This window comes from Ascaphus truei, chromosome 14 (assembly GCF_040206685.1).
Source record: "Ascaphus truei isolate aAscTru1 chromosome 14, aAscTru1.hap1, whole genome shotgun sequence".
Lineage (NCBI taxonomy): Eukaryota > Metazoa > Chordata > Amphibia > Anura > Ascaphidae > Ascaphus > Ascaphus truei.
In genome coordinates, this window is record NC_134496.1 from 12,805,996 (window position 1) to 12,825,191 (window position 19,196).

At 53.1% G+C, this 19,196-nt stretch overlaps 1 protein-coding gene across 2 annotated transcripts in view; it reads left to right on the forward strand.

The window, feature by feature from the left end:
• The window catches only part of SPTBN2 (spectrin beta, non-erythrocytic 2), a 168,156-nt gene that overhangs the window by 127,640 nt on the left and 21,320 nt on the right, over positions 1–19,196 (forward strand). For both annotated transcript variants that reach the window (XM_075569717.1, XM_075569719.1), the window contains 17 exons: positions 1,722–1,875; positions 2,310–3,180; positions 3,372–3,509; positions 4,196–4,952; positions 5,087–5,289; positions 5,564–5,654; positions 5,817–5,963; positions 6,333–6,596; positions 6,788–7,012; positions 8,301–8,390; positions 9,080–9,358; positions 9,917–10,047; positions 12,665–12,869; positions 13,763–14,137; positions 14,607–14,851; positions 15,021–15,159; positions 16,019–16,103. In XM_075569717.1, the coding sequence (XP_075425832.1) occupies positions 1,722–1,875; positions 2,310–3,180; positions 3,372–3,509; positions 4,196–4,952; positions 5,087–5,289; positions 5,564–5,654; positions 5,817–5,963; positions 6,333–6,596; positions 6,788–7,012; positions 8,301–8,390; positions 9,080–9,358; positions 9,917–10,047; positions 12,665–12,869; positions 13,763–14,137; positions 14,607–14,851; positions 15,021–15,159; positions 16,019–16,103 (4,399 nt within the window). The remainder of the gene's footprint in view (positions 1–1,721; positions 1,876–2,309; positions 3,181–3,371; positions 3,510–4,195; positions 4,953–5,086; positions 5,290–5,563; positions 5,655–5,816; positions 5,964–6,332; positions 6,597–6,787; positions 7,013–8,300; positions 8,391–9,079; positions 9,359–9,916; positions 10,048–12,664; positions 12,870–13,762; positions 14,138–14,606; positions 14,852–15,020; positions 15,160–16,018; positions 16,104–19,196) is intronic.

Here is a 19,196-nt window from a genome sequence, read left to right on the forward strand (position 1 = left end):
ACTGGGGTTTTTTGTTTGTCTTCCTCTGGATCAATAAGTAAGTATAGATATAGGATAAAGTATTTGTTGTCTAAATTTAGCATAGGTTGTACTTGATGGACGTACGTCTTTTTTTCAACCTCATCTACTATGTAACTATATAACTATGTAACTATGTAACTATATATATATATTGTAATGGGCAGTAATTAAATAGACTGCTAGTGTAGAGTTAAATCAGGAGAGTTGGATTAAACTAGTAAATCGAATATCTCGTGCATGGAGAGGGACAGACTCATAGCTCCCTTCTGTCTGTGTCACCCTGCGGGGGGAGGGACAGACTCATAGCTCCCTTCTGTCTGTGTCACCCTGCGGGGGGAGGGACAGACTCATAGCTCCCTTCTGTCTGTGTCACTGTGTCACCCTGCGGGGGGAGGGACAGGCTCATAGCTCCCTTCTGTCTGTGTCACTGTGTCACACTGCGGGGGGAGGGACAAATTCATAGCTCCCTTCTGTCTGTGTCACTGTGTCACCCTGTGGGGGGAGGGACAGACTCATAGCTCCTTCTGTCTGTGTCACTGTGTCACCCTGCGAGGGGGAGGGACAGACTCATAGCTCCCTTCTGTCTGTGTCACTGTGTCACCCTGCGGGGGGAGGGACAAATTCATAGCTCCCTTCTGTCTGTGTCACCCTGAGGGGGAGGGACAGACTCATAGCTCCCTTCTGCCTGTGTCACTGTCACCCTGCGGGGGGAGGGACAGACTCATAGCTCCCTTCTGTCTGTGTCACTGTGTCACCCTGCGGGGGGAGGGACAGACTCATAGCTCCCTTCTGTCTGTGTCACCCTGCGGGGGAGGGACAGACTCATAGCTCCCTTCTGTCTGTGTCACTGTGTCCCCCTGCGGGGGGAAGGACAGACTCATAGCTCCCTTCTGTCTGTGTCACTGTGTCACCCTGCGGGGGGAGGTACAGACTCATAGCTCCCTTCTGTCTGTGTCACCCTGTGGGGGGAGGGACAAATTCATAGCTCCCTTCTGTCTGTGTCACTGTGTCACCCTGCGGGGGGAGGGACAGACTCATAGCTCCCTTCTGTCTGTGTCACTGTGTCACACTGCGGGGGGAGGGACAAATTCATAGCTCCCTTCTGTCTGTGTCACTGTGTCACCCTGCGGGGGGAGGGACAGACTCATAGCTCCTTCTGTCTGTGTCACTGTGTCACCCTGCGAGGGGGAGGGACAGACTCATAGCTCCCTTCTGTCTGTGTCACTGTGTCACCCTGCGGGGGGAGGGACAAATTCATAGCTCCCTTCTGTCTGTGTCACCCTGAGGGGGAGGGACAGACTCATAGCTCCCTTCTGCCTGTGTCACTGTGTCACCCTGCGGGGGGAGGGACAGACTCATAGCTCCCTTCTGTCTGTGTCACTGTGTCACCCTGCGGGGGGAGGGACAGACTCATAGCTCCCTTCTGTCTGTGTCACCCTGCGGGGGAGGGACAGACTCATAGCTCCCTTCTGTCTGTGTCACTGTGTCCCCCTGCGGGGGGAAGGACAGACTCATAGCTCCCTTCTGTCTGTGTCACTGTTTCACCCTGCGGGGGGAGGGACAGACTCATAGCTCCCTTCTGTCTGTGTCACTGTGTCACCCTGCGGGGGGAGGGACAGACTGGATGGGCCATAGCACTACCATATGGGTTTTCCCAGGACGGTGACTCTTTTGAAGACCGCTCTCTTCTCCCTTCTCAGGGCCGCCTGCAGTCCCAGGATTATGGGAAACATCTCAACGGTGTGGAAGATCTCCTCCAGGCTCACACGCTGGTGGAGGCTGACATTGCCGTGCACGCGGAACGTGTTAAATCCGTTGGGGCCGCGGCCCAGAAATTCACAGATGAGCGTGAAGGTATGTTGGGGGGGGGGGGGGGGGTATGTGAAAGAGCGAGCTCACAGTCATGAGCCCCTAGTATAGAAACGTCTGACCAATTATAATTGACCCGGTAGCGCACGTGCGCGCACTATATTATACGCCTTACTGAGCGAGGATAGACCGGAACGGAGGAACTGGTCACAGAGAAGAGAGGCATGGTAGAGAGACAGTAAGTGACAGATTCAGAGGAATGATGGGGGAGACACAAACAGAAGCAGGTGGCCCTGTTTTGTGGGATAGTGAGTGGGAAGGGGAGAGAGACAGAGAAGGAGGTGGAGAGACCAGTGGGTGGAGAAGATGGAGAGAGCGGAATGGGAGAGACAGAACTGAGGTGACCGAGAGAGGGATTTTGTAGGATAGTGTGTGGGTGGAAGAGAGCGATTCACGCATTCTTCATACTGTCCCCGCAGACTACAAACCGTGTGACCCGGGCCTGGTGCAAGAACGTGTTCATCTCCTGGAGAAGCGCTATGCAGAGCTGTGCGATCTGTCTGCCGCCCGACGCTCCAAGCTGGAGGAGTCTCTCCGCCTCTGGAAATTCTTCTGGGACATGGGGGAAGAGGAGGCCTGGATTCGCGAGCAGAGCCGTCTGCTGCTCTCTGACCATAACGCCAAAGACCTTACCAGCTCCCTGAGGCTGATCAGCAAACACAACGCATTCCGGGACGAGATGAGCGGTCGCTCTGGGCCCCTGCAGCAGACAGTGACCGAGGGCGAGGGGCTGGTGTCCCGAGGTCATTTCGGGGCAGGGGAAATAGAGGAGAAGATAAGGGAGGTGAGGGGTCAGTGGAAGGAGCTGGAGGCCCTAGCTGAAGACCGGGAGCAGAGGCTGAGAGAGGCCTCCAGCTACTACCAGTTCCAAGCTGACGCTGACGATGCAGAGGCCTGGATTCTGGACACTCTACGCCTTGTGTCCACCAGCGAGGTTGGCCATGATGAGTATTCCACACAGACGCTGCTCAAGAAGCACAAGGACGTGGAGGAAGAGATCCTCAACCACCGGCCGGCTATAGACACCCTTCACGAACAGGCCCGCACCCTACCCCCGGCCTACTCCCGCTCCCCTGAGGTGGACGGGAGACTTCCGGCCCTGGAGCAACGCTATGAAGAGCTGGTGGCCCTGGCGGCTCATCGCAAGCAGGCTTTGCAGGACTCTCTGGCACGACACAAGATGTTCAGTGACGCCGACGCCTGCGTCCTGTGGATTGACGAGAAGGAGCAGTGGCTCAATGGGATGGACATTCCTGACAAGCTGGAGGACCTGGAAGTGGTCCAGCAGAGGTAATAAACTGTTAATTACAGGTGTGAGTCGTCCGACCCCCCCCAACATTTTTTATAATCTGAGGATAAGTTAATGGGATCAGTGACACCCCTTGGCTTTGATAGTTGGTAAAAGTAGAGTATTTGCTCATATAAAGTCTCTCTCTGACTTCTTATATGGAGATTATACCAAGTCCTGATTTGCTTTGTAGGTTCGAGACGCTGGAGGCGGAGATGAATAATTTAGCATCCCAGATAGCGTCTGTAAACCAAATCGCCAGTCAACTGCTGAGTACGGACCAGAGGAACGAGGAGAGTATCCGGGCCATGCAGGATCAGCTGAACGACCGGTGAGTGACGGGAACTCGGAAAGGGGCCACCCTACAAACACTACCCTGTAGGGAGATGTACCCCCTTCCTGGGGAGCGGAGAGGTGCAGGGAGCGGATAATCGAATAATACGGCTATGGAATGAGGGAGGGTTTACCCCACTATATGAACCTTATTCTGTGGCAGTGGGGCCAGAGATTTGTTACGGGCCCTGGACAGAAGGGGTTCACCTAAGTAACCACCTTATAGCACACCATGTGTCCTTTTTTTGACTGCCCCCTACCAGTGTCCCTTTGCCCTGTGACAGCCCCCTTTGTGTGTTTCTGTCACCTCTCGGTCGTCTCTGCTCCTTTCTTAGTCATCGGATTCCCCTCAGGCCCTTCTCTGTGTTGTCAAAGTCAAAAGGGGCAGAGGAGACAGGACAGTCACACCGGGGACATTCCCTGCACCTTGTCTCTCTCCTCCCATCCTGTCCCAACACCTCCACTTTCCTCTCCTCGACCTCAACCATCCCCTTCCCTCATTCTTTCTCCTTACTCCTTTCACCTCATTTTCTCCGTTCTCGACCCTGCTGTTCTCCCTCCTCCCTCCCTTGACTCCCTCTTCCCTCCCACGACTCCTCTGCTCTCACTACTCCCGTCCTTGACCTCTCCTCTCTTATCTACTCCTCTCCTCCTCCCTACCTTGACCTTCTCTCACCTCCGCAGATGGAACCAGTTCCGCCAGCTCGCTGACCAAAAGAAGAATGCCCTCGACTCTGCCCTTGACATCCAGAACTACCACCTGGAGTGCAATGAGACCGTTTCCTGGATGAGAGAGAAGACGAAGGTCATAGAGTCCACCCAGAGCCTCGGCAACGACCTAGCAGGAGTTACTGCCCTCCAGCGCAAGCTGACCGGAATGGAACGAGACCTGGAGGCCATCCAAGGCAAGGTGTCTGACCTACGGGTTGAAGCCGAGAAGCTTACCGCTGAGCACCCGCAGAGTGCCGACGCCATAACTAACCGCCTTTCGGAGATTGATGAGACCTGGGGGGACCTGAAGGGAACCATGAGGAGGAGGGAGGAGACATTGGGGGAGGCCAGCAAGTTACAGGGCTTCTTGCGGGACCTGGACGACTTCCAGAACTGGCTGTCCCGTGCTCAGACAGCGGTGGCATCCGAGGACCTCCCTGCTGACTTGGCGGAGGCAGAGCGCCTGCTCGCCCAGCACGAGGGCATCAGGAACGAGATCACACGCTATGGGGCCGACTACCGCCGGGTGAGGGATGTCGGGGAGGAGGTGACCCGTGGCCAGACGGATGCACAGTACATGTTCCTGCAGCAGAGGCTGAAGGCGCTGGATACCGGATGGAATGAGCTGGGGCAGATGTGGGAGAACAGGCACCAGCTGCTGTCCCAGGGGTACAGCTTCCAGGTGTTCATGAGGGATGCCAAGCAAGTGGAAGGATTCCTCAACAACCAGGTGAGACCCAAAGAGGGGGCTTTCTATATCTCTATCCTCCCCTTTCCTCTCTCTCTCTTTCTCATTATGTTCATTTCTCTGTCACGCCACACACACGCATGTATAAATCTTTATACACCTCTGCTTCTTCTTAGGAGTACGTCCTGTCACACACGGACATGCCAGGCACACTCCAGGCTGCTGAAGCCGCCATCAAACGTCACGAGGACTTCATGACCACTATGGATGCCAACGAGGAGAAGATCCTGGGGCTGGTGGAGTCCGGGAAGAAGCTGGTCCAGGAGCAGAATGTTCACGCTGAAAAGATTCAGGAAAAAGTCACTTCCATCGATGCAAGGTGAAGGAGAGTCCTGACCTCCTACCTCTCGCTCCCTGCACAGCGAACTGCAGAGGAGGCATCTCGTGTCCCGGCCATATGCGTATTCTCTCCCAGTCACTGCACGGAGATCTGTTAAGGAGGTGTTAGTTCCTGGTTCTAGGTCAAACTAACCCATTAAACACATTACTGTCATTAGATCACTTTGCTCCTATGTGGGACTGGCCCTTTAACTGTGTAATATATACATACATGTAATATATAACATATATACATTGTTTTACTGTGTTCTTAGGCACCAGAAGAATAGAGAAGTTGCCAAGGACGTTTTAGCTCGTCTGAAGGACAATCGTGACCTTCAACACTTTCTGCAGGACTGTCAAGAGGTAAGTGTCATGGATGACTAGAGATGAGACATGGTGTGCATTGAGTGGCGGTGAGGTGTAATGGTTAAAATGTCAGCCTGCGTGGAGGTGGGGTGTAGTGGTTAAGGGGTCAGTCTGGGTGGAGGCCTGGTGAAGTGGTTAAGGGTTGTGTCTCCCTCCCAGCTCACCCTGTGGATTGATGAGAAGATGCTGACGGCTCAGGACGTCTCATATGATGAAGCTCGAAACCTGCACAGCAAGTGGCAAAAGCACCAGGCTTTCATGGCTGAGCTTGCATCTAACAAGGACTGGCTGGACAAGATAGACAAGGTGAGAAGAGGAAGAGAGGTTGAAAGATGGGGATATACAGGGAGAGCAAAGGGGGCTTGGAAGTAGAGCGAGAAGGGATAATAGAAAAGGGAGAACATCTCTTGCCCCTTGCATCTCTTCTCCCTGTCTTCACTACTCTCGCTACCTCCTCTGCCCTACTCCTACACCACCCTGTGCCCTACTCTTCTCCCCCCCATCTCTGCCCAACTCTCTTCAACCCCCCTACACTCGATCTGTCTTCCCTACTCCCGTATCACCTCCTTTCCCTGCCCCTCTTTCTCTTGCTCCCTCAAATCTCTTTGCTTTGCCTATCTTACTCTTCAATGTAATTCCACCCACCATAGTAGTTATTCTTCCATCTCCATCAAGGAAGGACATCAGCTTATGGCAGAAAAACCCGAACTGGAACCAGTGGTGAGAGAGAAGGTGGATTCTCTTCATGCCCTCTGGGATGATCTGGAATCCACCACTCAAAGTAAAGCACAGTGCCTCTTCGATGCCAACAGGGCAGAGCTGTTCACACAGAGCTGTTCTGCTTTGGAAGGTTGGCTAGAAAACATGGAGGGGCAGCTTCAGTCGGACGATTACGGCAAGGATCTGACCAGCGTCAACATCTTACTGAACAAACAGCAGGTAAGTCTGGGAGAATCGGACGTGTGCGTCTCACAGAGCGGGTGAAGGACCGTATAACCGTAACGTAGTTAAAGGCTCAGTCCCATGTAGGAGGAAAATGAGGACGGCATGTTTATCAAGTAGTGAAGTCTGCACCGAGTTTTAAGTCTTCTTGGAAGCTATTACACTGTTGAGCGTCTCCATGTTTTCAGATATTGGAGAACCAGATGGAGGTGAGGGAGAAGGAAGTGGAGGCTATCCAGACCCAAGCACAGGCCCTAGGCCAGGAAGACCCCAACACAGTGGAGGTTGACTCCAAGCACCAGTCGGTGGCGGATAAATTTTCCAAGCTGCGCGGGCCCCTGGATGAGCGGAAGAATCTGCTCCTGGCGTCCAAGGAGGGGCATCAGTTCAACCGCGACCTGGAGGACGAGATAGTAAGAGAGGAGATACCAGGGTCTTGCTTCTGTTACCCTGTGTGTGTAGGGTGGCTTAAAGGAGGTGTGTGTGTGTGTGTGTGTGTGTGTGTGTGTGTGTGTGTGTGTGTGTGTGTACAAATATAATTTAATAAGCACACTCCCAAACGATAACATTCTTCTATGGCATATGCCTAATGTTTTAAGTCAAAGATAATACGTTTATCAAAATATGTTAAAAAAGAAAAGCCCCTTTCCCTTTTAAAAGGAATCTCCTGCCACCAAATCCACAAACACTAATAATATTTTGGGAAAGTCTCACGACTATTCTATAAGGATGAGAAGGACACCAGATTTGCAAAAATATCTGGCTTGTATTTAAATAATAATAACATTATGTACGGTTAATTGTAGTTAAATATGTTTACAAAAAATATCAATCAATAATACACAAAGTGAATTATATAGATAGATACCACATGTACACATCTCCTTGTGTCTGATATACATATCTCCTCGGGTCTGATATATACATCCTCTTGGGTCTGATATACACTTCTCCTGGGTCTGATATACATATCTCCTCGGGTTTGATACACACATGTCCTCTGGTCTGGTATACACATGTCCTCTGGTCTGGTATACACATCTCCTGGGGTCTGGTATACACATGTCCTCAGATCTGGTATACACATGTCCTCGGATCTGGTATACACATGTCCTCGGATCTGGTATACACATGTCCTCGGGTCTGGTATACACATGTCCTCGGGTCTGGTATACACATGTCCTCGGATCTGGTATACACATGTCCTTGGGTCTGGTATACACATGTCCTCGGGTCTGGTATACACATGTCCTCGGGTCTGGTATACACATGTCCTCGGGTCTGGTATACCCATGTCCTCGGGTCTGGTATACCCATGTCCTCGATTCTGGTATATACATGTCCTCGGGTCTGGTATACACATGTCCTCGGGTCTGGTATACACATGTCCTCGGGTCTGGTATACACATGTCCTCGGGTCTGGTATACACATGTCCTCGGGTCTGGTATACACATGTCCTCGGGTCTGGTATACACATGTCCTCGGGTCTGGTATACACATGTCCTCGGGTCTGGTATACACATCTCCTGGGGTCTGGTATACACATGTCCTCGGATCTGGTATACACATGTCCTTGGGTCTGGTATACACATGTTCTCGGGTCTGGTATACACCTCTTCTCGGGTCTGGTATACACCTCTCCTCAAGTCTGATATCATTAACATTGGCAGATAGCTGTGTGCTCACACTATGTTTCTTAGCTTTGGGTGAAGGAACGAATGCCGATAGCCATCTCCACCGAGCACGGGAAGGATCTCCCAACTGTCCAGCTCCTCATTAAGAAGAATCAGGTAATTGCATGACAACCTTTATATCTTTTAGGGTTTTCCCTCGTTAAGTCCCCGGACCTCTTTGAAATTACCTACATTTTCTCATCCTGAATCCTAAACCAAAACTTTGACGTCAAATCCACCAGTGTTTCCAAACCCCCGAGATCCACCAGTGCTTCCACACCCCCGAGATCCACCAGTGGTTCCACACCCCCGAGATCCACCAGTGGTTCCAAACCCCCGAGATCCACCAGTGGTTCCAAACCCCCGAGATCCACCAGTGGTTCCAAACCCCCGAGATCCACCAGTGGTTCCAAACCCCCCGAGATCCACCAGTGGTTCCAAACCCCCGAGAAATATTTATATCAAATTGTTATTTCTGGACCTCTTAAATATTGCCGTCGTTATGCTTTGTAACCTGTCTCTAATTACTATGACAGCTTTGTTAACCTCATTTTGGGATGATCCGTTCCCCTGCCCCTAATGAAAGCAGCGTGTGGTTTATATTCTGTGGGGTTTGTCCTGGGGATTTTTGGGGTCAGGATTTTGGGAGAAAGACAATAAGATTGAGATAAGAGGTAAGTGGGATAAAGAGGCACCGGGGTTGGGGAGAGACAGAGTGGGGGGATGTAGGAATGCATTTGTTTTTGACCGGCTATGTTTGACCAAACTATTGAAGCCACAAGTTATATTAATTTCCCACCCGACAGACGCTGCAGAAAGAGATCCAGGGCCACCAGCCACGTATAGATGATATTCTGGAGAGGGGGAAGTCCACAGTGAAGAACAGTGCACTGGACGCTCGGGACATTGGGGAGCGTCTCCAGGTGCTGAAGGGCACATGGGAAGAGCTGGCCACAGAAGCAGGAAAGCGCCATTCCCGTCTGGAAGAGTCCCACGCCGCCCAGCAGTTCTATGCTGATGCAGCTGAGGACGAGGCCTGGATGGGAGAGCAGGAGCTGCACATGATGTCAGAAGAGAAGGCCAAGGTTGGTTGGGAGTCAACAACATTGGACAGACTGCATCCAGGCTCCTGTGTCCATTTGTGGAGGTCACATCTCCAGAAGGTCATAGGAGGGTTATGATACCACATTACAGATCATACTCTGAGCTTTGTCCAGTTCTAGAGGTGACATCTCCTGAAAGACAGAGGAATGTGGTGATACTTGAGCAGGGTTGGATGGGGTCAACGTCCTAGGGCGGTTTGGACATCTTAAATAGAGACATTAGTAGGATCATCTGCTTAAAAATCAGGATCACCTTTTTAGACACATCTACTGCCCCCATAAACTTTAATATCCATATCAGTTGACCATATAGACATTAGTAGGATCCCCCCCTACACATGAGTTGCCTGTTGTAGGCTTCAGTAGGATCTCCCTCTTGCGTACATTTATTTAAACCTGTAGAATCTCCTCCTCTCTTCTCCTCCTCCCCATCTCCTCCTCCTACTCTCCCCATCTTCTCCGCCTCCCCCCCCCCATCCTCCTCTCCCCATCTCCTCCTCCTACTCTCCCCACCTCCCTCACTCTCTCTTCATCCCTTAGGATGAAATAGGAGCCCAAGCCATGCTGAAGAAGCATCTGGTGATGGAACAAGCTCTGGATGATTATGCCGAAACCATTCACCAACTGGCCAACTCAAGCCGGGACATGGTGTCCAGAGGTCACCCTGAAAGGTCAGTAGCATAGTTGGTGCACAGTACCACTGCTTTTTTTCCCTTTCTTTCAGGTCTGCTTTTCGAGTGACCCCTATAAACCATTAAACACGTCACTATCATTAGGTTACTTTGACCCTATATGAGACTGACCTTTTAACCCATTAAACACGTCACCGTCAGTGGGTAACTTTGACTCTTCATGGGTGTGATGGTAGGGGGTAACCAGGCTCTCAAAGGTCAAGCCCATGAATGGGTTACCCCTGATCCGTATATAAGGGTTCGAGAGTGTCAGCTCTTGAGTCCAGTAATGTGTTATGCATAACCTGTAATTTGCGACAATAAAGATTTTTTGTGTTTTTACCTTTCCTGGGATGCCAGCGAGCAGGGATTGCTGGGGTATGAGTTTCCGGGCGTCCCAGCGTGCAGGGATTGCTGGGGTATGAGTTTCCTGGGATGCCAGCGTGCAGGGATTGCTGGGGTATGAGTTTCCTGGGATGCCAGCGAGCAGGGATTGCTGGGGTATGAGTTTCCTGGGATGCCAGCGAGCAGGGATTGCTGGGGTATGAGTTTCCTGGGATGCCAGCGAGCAGGGATTGCTGGGGTATGAGTTTCCTGGGATGCCAGCGAGCAGGGATTGCTGGGGTATGAGTTTCCAGGGATGCCAGCGAGCAGGGATTGCTGGGGTATGAGTTTCCTGGGATGCCAGCGAGCAGGGATTGCTGGGGTATGAGTTTCCAGGGATGCCAGCGAGCAGGGATTGCTAGGGGATGAGTTTCCGGGCGTGCCAGCGAGCAGGGATTGCTGGGGTATGAGTTTCCTGGGATGCCAGCGAGCAGGGATTGCTGGGGTATGAGTTTCCTGGGATGCCAGCGAGCAGGGATTGCTGGGGTATGAGTTTCCTGGGATGCCAGCGAGCAGGGATTGCTAGGGTATGAGTTTCCTGGGATGCCAGCGACCAGGGATTGCTGGGGTATGAGTTTCCTGGGATGCTAGCGAGCAGGGATTGCTGGGGTATGAGTTTCCGGGCATGCCAGCGAGCAGGGATTGCTGGGGTATGAGTTTCCGGGCGTGCCAGCGAGCAGGGATTGCTGGGGTATGAGTTTCCTGGGATGCCAGCGAGCAGGGATTGCTGGGGTATGAGCTTCCTGGGATGCCAGCGAGCAGGGATTGGGGTTCGGAGTTGTCGGTTCCCCTAAAAATGTAGCCAGGAATCCTGTCTGAGTCTCGGATACATGTAGGCACATTGTCCCGGCAATATCTCCCCTTGAAAACGCAAGCCCGACTCGCCACTAGGGTACCCTGCTTCAGCATAGCCCAGAAAGGTGAATGAGGCACAGTGATGTAAACTGTCCCTGTAACTATAAGGGGTTCCTAGGTTAAGGGGGATACCCCAGTTAATGTCCAGGTAGCCCAGAACCTGTAGAATTGTGAGGGGACTCGGTGAGTCCAGTCTAAGTCCTATAGATAGTGTGCAGGGAATACAGGCTGATAGAAAATAAAGTGCCCTTTTTATTCTATTCCCCATACCCAGGGCTTAGGGATGTATTAAAGTCTCTTTTTATTAATACATTAAAATGTACTGTTGGGCACTGTAATGAGCTGGGACTTTCAGAACCGGTGTTCCGACAGGCTGCCAGGGCTACCAAGATGGTGCCAGTAAGTCTGCTGGACATCGGAGTTGAAAGCCACCAGAGGATGCAGGAGGTATGAAAGCCATTTGGGTAACCGGGAAAGGCTCAAGTTCCCACGTCGTGGGATCAATGGCAGTCGTCCGGGCTGCCATTTGTCCTACCAGACCTGGACGAGCCTGACCCAGCGGGTGGCATGAGACAGCCAGGGACAGAGATGGCGAACTTGCGCACGTCCCTTGGCAATTTCAGATTTCCCGCAGACCCGGCTTTCCATACCGGCTTTGCTCTGATTGGCTACTGAGAATGTTCCCACGCTCTGGCTGTAGTATTTTGTGAATGGAGCTCCAAATACTATAAGAAATGTCTGAGCCAATGAGAGTTGAGATTTCCAGCGGTAGAAATGCGGACAGGCTTTTCAAAAGTGCTCTTGCGCGAATAGCTGAGCACCGCCTTCAGAAAAGTCTGCCCGGAAAATGTTCTAAGTCCCACTTCTGGCGGCCAAGTTCTGATAATCGAACGTAGTGGTCGCGGCGGGGATTACAAGACGATTTTAGTACCAGGAGTTTGGTGCTAAACCCCCGGTCAAAAGGAGTCCAAGTTATCAGAAGAGAAGGGAGCGGTGGCGTGTGGAACTTCACGCCGATTTGGGAACCAGAGGATTTCGGGCTAATCCCGGTCAGGGGAAATCTTATTTAGAGTTCCCTGCACCTAGAACAGTCTAATTTTCGACCCCCAGTAAGTGTGCTTTTCGTCTGTATTTTGTGTTTCACGGTGTGTATGCCTATTTCTGTGAATAAACTACAATTTATTTCATTATCTTGTTTTGCTCAAAGAATGATCCTGGTAAAGGTGCCCAATAAACCTGGTCTCCCGGGACAATGGGACTGACCCCTTAAACGCCGCTGTCAATAGGTTACTTTGACCAATCATGGGACTGACCCTTTAACCTGCCACTGTCATTGGGTCACTTGCCACTCACGCCTCCCTGTTTCTCATCCCTGCAGTGACCGCATCACCCTACGTCAGGGGCAGGTGGACAAGCTGTACGCCAGTCTGAAGGACCTGGCGGAGGAGAGACGGGGGAAACTGCAGGAGCACCAGAGACTCTGCCAGCTGAAGAGGGACGTAGAAGACTTGGAGCATTGGATCTCTGAGCGCGAGGTGGTGGCGGCTTCTCACGAGCTGGGGCAGGACTACGAGCATGTGACGGTGAGTAATGCAGAGGGAGGAGAAAAGCGTAAATAAGAAACACAGGCTGGGGTTATTTTGAAACAGAATAACACGTGAATTTATTCAAGTCAAGTGCACAACGGAGACAGCTTTTGAAAAAAAAGCTCTCTAACAATAACACGATATGCCATATATTTATACCCTAAAACCTAAAGCTCCACCCCTTTATGGGGGGGCTTGCACATCACTAAATATGACATCATTTTGTAATACATAACAATGCTAAAACTGATGTAAGTTTGCAATGCATAACAAATGATGGAAGTGTGCGTCACCTAAAATGACATAATCTTGTAATACATAACAAAAATGAAATGATACATACATACATTCTTTAAGGGGTTGAATGTGAGAAATGATTTCTATCTCTGAGTCCACCAGACACTCAAATGCTGAGAAGTCGGTTCTAATTCTGATCTCACTTCTCAAGACTTTACCTGGCACTTAAATGTGAGAACTCTTCTCTAATTCTAATCTCACGCCTCAAGGCTGTATGCCCCCTCCCTTCTTCTGCAGCTGGGCTGGTCAGAGCTGATAAACACTGAGAGCGAAAAATCTTTTAACCCACTATAACTTTCATGCAGCTTTCATACAGACAAAAGACAAAATGGAAGACACAAGCACAGCACATTACAACGTAATTGACAGACAAGGACTAGAACAATAACAAGATGGCTAACAAAAATAGTCAGACAAAATGGCTGCTTTGACTCTAATGTTGTTATGTCAGACCCCCTAATGTCTCAACTTCGTCAGGGAGGAGAGCTGGGCCTTCTGGGACATTACAGGCACAAAATGATGGTCACCATGTTTTCTCTTTCAGTCCATCTTATTGTGTTTGTTTTTTTCCCCCTCCTCTCTTTCTCTTTCAGATGTTGAGAGATAAATTCCGTGAGTTCTCCCGTGACACCAGTAACATCGGCCAGGAGCGCGTGGATGCAGTAAACAAGATGGCGGATGAGCTAATCTCCTCGGGTCACTCAGAAAACGCTACTGTGGCGGAATGGAAGGATGGGCTCAACGAGGCTTGGGCCGACCTCCTGGAGATGATCGATACTCGCAGCCAGATGCTGGCTGCTTCTTACGAGCTCCACCGTTTCTACCAGGACGCCCGCGAGACCCTGGGCCAGATCCAGGACAAGCAGAAGCAGCTGCCGGAGGAGGCCGGGAGAGACCTCAACACGGCGGAGGCCATGGAGCGAATGCACACCACCTTTGAACATGACATCCAGGCTCTGAGCGCACAGGTGAGGGAGAGTGTCTCTATAAGGACACGTCAGTTGTCTTTATAGACTTTGACCGGTACAGTCTTCTAATAATTAGAAAATGGAGTGAGGCCAGTGCCTGCGGTGAGGCAAAGCTACAGCCTTCTATGAAGCAAAAAAGGGTTGTGGCCCGGGGATGAGGGAGCCTGAGGCCCTGGGATGAGGGAGCCTGAGGCCTACAGTGGAGTGAGGGAGTCTGAGGCCGGGGATGATTGAGAGAGAACAAGTCTTGCAGTGTAGCTAGGGGAGCGTATGGCCTGAAGAAGCAGAAGCCTGCAGTGTAGGCTTTGGGAGGCAGGGACCTGTACAAGCCTGAGGTCAACCGTACTGAGGAGGTTTGCAGACCGTGGGAAAGTCCCCTGGTTTCCTCACTTGGCGGTTGACCTTTCACTAGGCTTTTAGCATCCACCACAACATATTTAGGCCAGGACTCTTCCTCTCTTCTCATCAGGTAAAGCAGGTCCAGGAGGACGCATCACGCCTGCAGAAGGCCTATGCGGGAGAGAAGGCCGCCGACATCCATAGCCACGAGCAGGCGGTGACTGAGGCCTGGGGGGAGCTGCAAAGTGCCAGCAGTGGTCGACGACAGCTCCTTCTGGACACGGTGGAGAAATTCCGCTTCTTCAGGATGGTTCGAGATCTCATGCTGTGGATGGACGATGTGAACCTGCAGATTGACGCTCAGGAGAAGCCTCGGTGAGACTGTCATTAGGTCACTTTGCTCCTACGTGGAACTGACCCTTTAACCCATTAAACACGTCCCTGTCATGTCAATTTGTCCCTACGTGGGACTGACCCTTTACCATCCTCTATCATATCTCTAATTGTCCTATTTGACAGCTAACATTGTCTCTTCATTTAATAGGGATGTCTCCTCTGCTGATTTGGTCATCAAGAACCACCAAGGGATTAAAGCGGAGGTAGACGCCCGAGCTGGCAGCTTCACCACCTGCATAGACCTAGGCAACTCACTCCTGGAGAAGAATCACTACGCCTCTGACAAGGTACTACATTCTGCCTTCTCCTCTGCAGCTGGTACTAAGGCTCAAGGTTACCTCATCCATCTCTGGTTTAAACGACCAATCAGAACCCTGCATCAAGGGACAGATTGCAAGGCTCCTAACTCTGTCACTGTGTGTATGTTGTATGTAAGCCAGGTTTGTATTGACCTACATAGCTATGTTTGACCACCTCTAAAAGCCTGCGGTGATTCATGCGGTGACACCTCCGTCCCTGGCCTCGCTCAATAGGTTGGGAAGATACGAACCTTGCCAATTTATAGGCCAAGGAAAAGAGGTGACAGATGGTGACATCCATGGTGTAGCCTGGCACAAAATTCTAATGACCTTGAGCCACATTCAAGGTCACAAGGGCATAGTAATTAGAATCTCCTAACATGGACTATTTCATTCTTTTTAGAGACGATAGAGAACCCATTAAACACGTCCCTGTCATTAGGTCACTTTGCTCCTACGTGGGACTGACCCTTTAACCCATTAAACACGTCACTGTCATTAGGTCACTTGTCTTATGTGGGATGGACCCTTTACTTTGGTGACATCGTTCGACTTCAGAGAACATTATTGTATGTATATCTTTATATAATGCCATCCAGGTACATAGTGCTTTACAATATAAGTGACATTAGTAGTAAGACCCTTGAAAGTATACATGCAAAACAGCTCTGTGCTGCCTGGTAAAGCGATAATGAGCAGCTTTTTATAGATGGGTAATTTTTTGGAGGGAGCTGTACCTTTTTAACCACCTCACTGCTGGGCGCCATTTTGTTACACGAGCCAGACTTTGCTGGGATCCCCACGGATCCTCTCTTGACCCAGCAATAATTTGCCCTCCTCCTTTCAGATCTCCGAGAAGTTGGAGCAGCTGCAGGAAAGGAGGACGGACACCGAGAAGAAGTGGAGGGATAAAGTAAAATGGCTGCAGATCGGTGAGTGCACAGGGAAGATGGCGAGGCGCAGGAGAGATTTGAGAAAGTCCTTCGCTGAAAGGGTAGTAAAGGTGGAAATTCATACCGTAATGAATTCAGTGCTGTTTAGATGCCCTTACTGTGTGTGTAAGTGTGTAAGTAAATACAAAAATAACGGTAAAGGAAGGGTGCATACTGTCCAAAAAAATACAGAGAAAGGAAAAAAGGGACAGGCGCTCCTATATGCAAAAAAGGGACAGGCGCTCCTATATGCAAAAAAGGGACAGGCGCTCCTATATGCAAAAAAGGGACATTTATTGACATAACGTTTCGGTCCCCACTGGGACTTTTCTCATAGACACACACACACACACACACCCCAAAGTGTGTGAAAACAGGGGGTGAGGTAACAATAGAAACAAAACAACTCTGTTGAAAAGCAAAGAACCCCCCGGTGGAGAAACAGTAACCCGTGAAAAAGTGTATAAATCGTGTAAATCAGGGGTGGCCAACTGGTCTGGTTTCAAAGATATCCCTGCTTCATCACAGGTGACTCAGCACCACCACCTGTGCTGAAGCAGGTTTATCCTTAAAATCTGACCTCTTGGTGGCCCTTGGGGACTGGAGTTGCCCACTCCTGGTGTAAATAGAAGGGCAAGTCACTATAATAATTGGATAAAGGAGAATCGAGCATTTGTGCACATTACTGCGTCGGACGATACGTGGAAGCTGCGCTAAGCGGGAGGAGCTCCGAGAACGCACCAAAGAACGCGAGTACAGGGCCACAATGTCACAGATTAATATCAAAGATAAGCCAAGTCCGTGTTACGGGGGACGTCCGAGGCTGAGCAGCTCGTGAACGGTGGGACACGGGTGTGTAGAGGAACAAGACGGGTATGGCTTCCAAGCATTCAAAGACCGGGCCGCCACACGCTTCGTTCCCGGAGGTAAATAGCACAACGTCAGCATGGTCAGGACTACGGACTTGCCCTGCTTGTGGGTAATGTTCCCGCCAGGTACCAGATTCCAACGTGGGACGCCATGTCGTCGGCTTGTGGGTATCGGGGTAAACGTAACGGGGCGTTGGTGCAAAGGCAGAGTCCCACAGGAAAGGAGCCCCTGCGTGCGTTCCTGCCCTCCCCTGGGGGGGGGTTTCCTGCATGCGTTCCTGCCCTCCCCTGGGGGGGGGGTTTCTGCGTGCGTTCCTGCCCTCCCCTGGGGGGGGGGGGGTTTCTGCGTGCGTTCCTGCCCTCCCCTGGGGGGGGGGGTTTCTGCGTGCGTTCCTGCCCTCCCCTGGGGGGGTTTCTGCGTGCGTTCCTGCCCTCCCCTGGGGGGGGTTCCTGCGTGCGTTCCTGCCCTCCCCTGGGGGGGGGTTCCTGCGTGTGTTCCTGCCCTCCCCTGGGGGGGTTTCTGCGTGCGTTCCTGCCCTCCCCTGGGGGGGGGGGTTTCTGCGTGCGTTCCTGCCCTCCCCTGGGGGGGTTTCTGCGTGCGTTCCTGCCCTCCCCTGGGGGGGTTTCTGCGTGCGTTCCTGCCCTCCCCTGGGGGGGGTTCCTGCGTGTGTTCCTGCCCTCCCCTGGGGGGGGTTCCTGCGTGTGTTCCTGCCCTCCCCTGGGGGGGTTTCTGCGTGCGTTCCTGCCCTCCCCTGGGGGGGGGGGGGGGGGTTCCTGCGTGTGTTCTTGCCCTCCCCTGGTGGGGTTTCCTGCGTGCGTTCCTGCCCTCCCCTGGGGGGGTTTCCTGCGTGTGTTCCTGCCCTCCCCTGGGGGGGTTTCTGCGTGCGTTCCTGCCCTCCCCTGGGGGGGGGGGGGGTTTCCTGCGTGTGTTCCTGCCCTCCCCTGGGGGGGGTTCCTGCGTGTGTTCCTGCCCTCCCCTGGTGGGGTTTCCTGCGTGCGTTCCTGCCCTCCCCTGGGGGGGGTTCCTGCGTGTGTTCCTGCCCTCCCCTGGTGGGGTTTCCTGCGTGTGTTCCTGCCCTCCCCTGGTGGGGTTTCCTGCGTGTGTTCCTGCCCTCCCCTGGTGGGGTTTCCTGCGTGTGTTCCTGCCCTCCCCTGGGGGGGGGGGGGGTTTCTGCGTGCGTTCCTGCCCTCCCCTGGGGGGGGGTTTCTGCGTGTGTTCCTGCCCTCCCCTGGGGGGGTTCCTGCGTGCGTTCCTGCCCTCCCCTGGGGGGGGTTCCTGCGTGTGTTCCTGCCCTCCCCTGGGGGGGGTTCCTGCGTGTGTTCCTGCCCTCCCCTGGGGGGGGTTCCTGCGTGTGTTCCTGCCCTCCCCTGGGGGGGGTTCCTGCGTGTGTTCCTGCCCTCCCCTGGGGGGGGGGGGGGGGTTCTGCGTGCGTTCCTGCCCTCCCCTGGGGGGGGGTTTCTGCGTGTGTTCCTGCCCTCCCCTGTGGGGGGTTCCTGCGTGTGTTCCTGCCCTCCCCTGGGGGGGGGTTCCTGCGTGCGTTCCTGCCCTCCCCTGGGGGGGGTTCCTGCGTGTGTTCCTGCCCTCCCCTGGGGGGGGTTCCTGCGTGCGTTCCTGCCCTCCCCTGGGGGGGGTTCCTGCGTGTTTTCCTGCCCTCCCCTGGGGGGGGGTTTCTGTGTGCGTTCCTGCCCTCCCCTGGGGGGGGTTCCTGCGTGTTTTCCTGCCCTCCCCTGGGGGGGGTTCCTGCGTGCGTTCCTGCCCTCCCCTGGGGGGGGGTTTCTGTGTGTGTTCCTGCCCTCCCCTGGGGGGGGTTCCTGCGTGCGTTCCTGCCCTCCCCTGGGGGGGGGTTCCTGCGTGTGTTCCTGCCCTCCCCTGGGGGGGGTTCCTGCGTGCGTTCCTGCCCTCCCCTGGGGGGGGTTCCTGCGTGTGTTCCTGCCCTCCCCTGGGGGGGGTTCCTGCCCTCCCCTGGGGGGGGTTCCTGCGTGCGTTCCTGCCCTCCCCTGGGGGGGGGTTTCTGCGTGTGTTCCTGCCCTCCCCTGGGGGGGGTTCCTGCGTGTGTTCCTGCCCTCCCCTGGGGGGGGGTTCCTGCGTGCGTTCCTGCCCTCCCCTGGGGGGGGTTCCTGCGTGCGTTCCTGCCCTCCCCTGGGGGGGGGGGGGGGTTCTGCGTGCGTTCCTGCCCTCCCCTGGGGGGGTTTCTGCGTGCGTTCCTGCCCTCCCCTGGGGGGG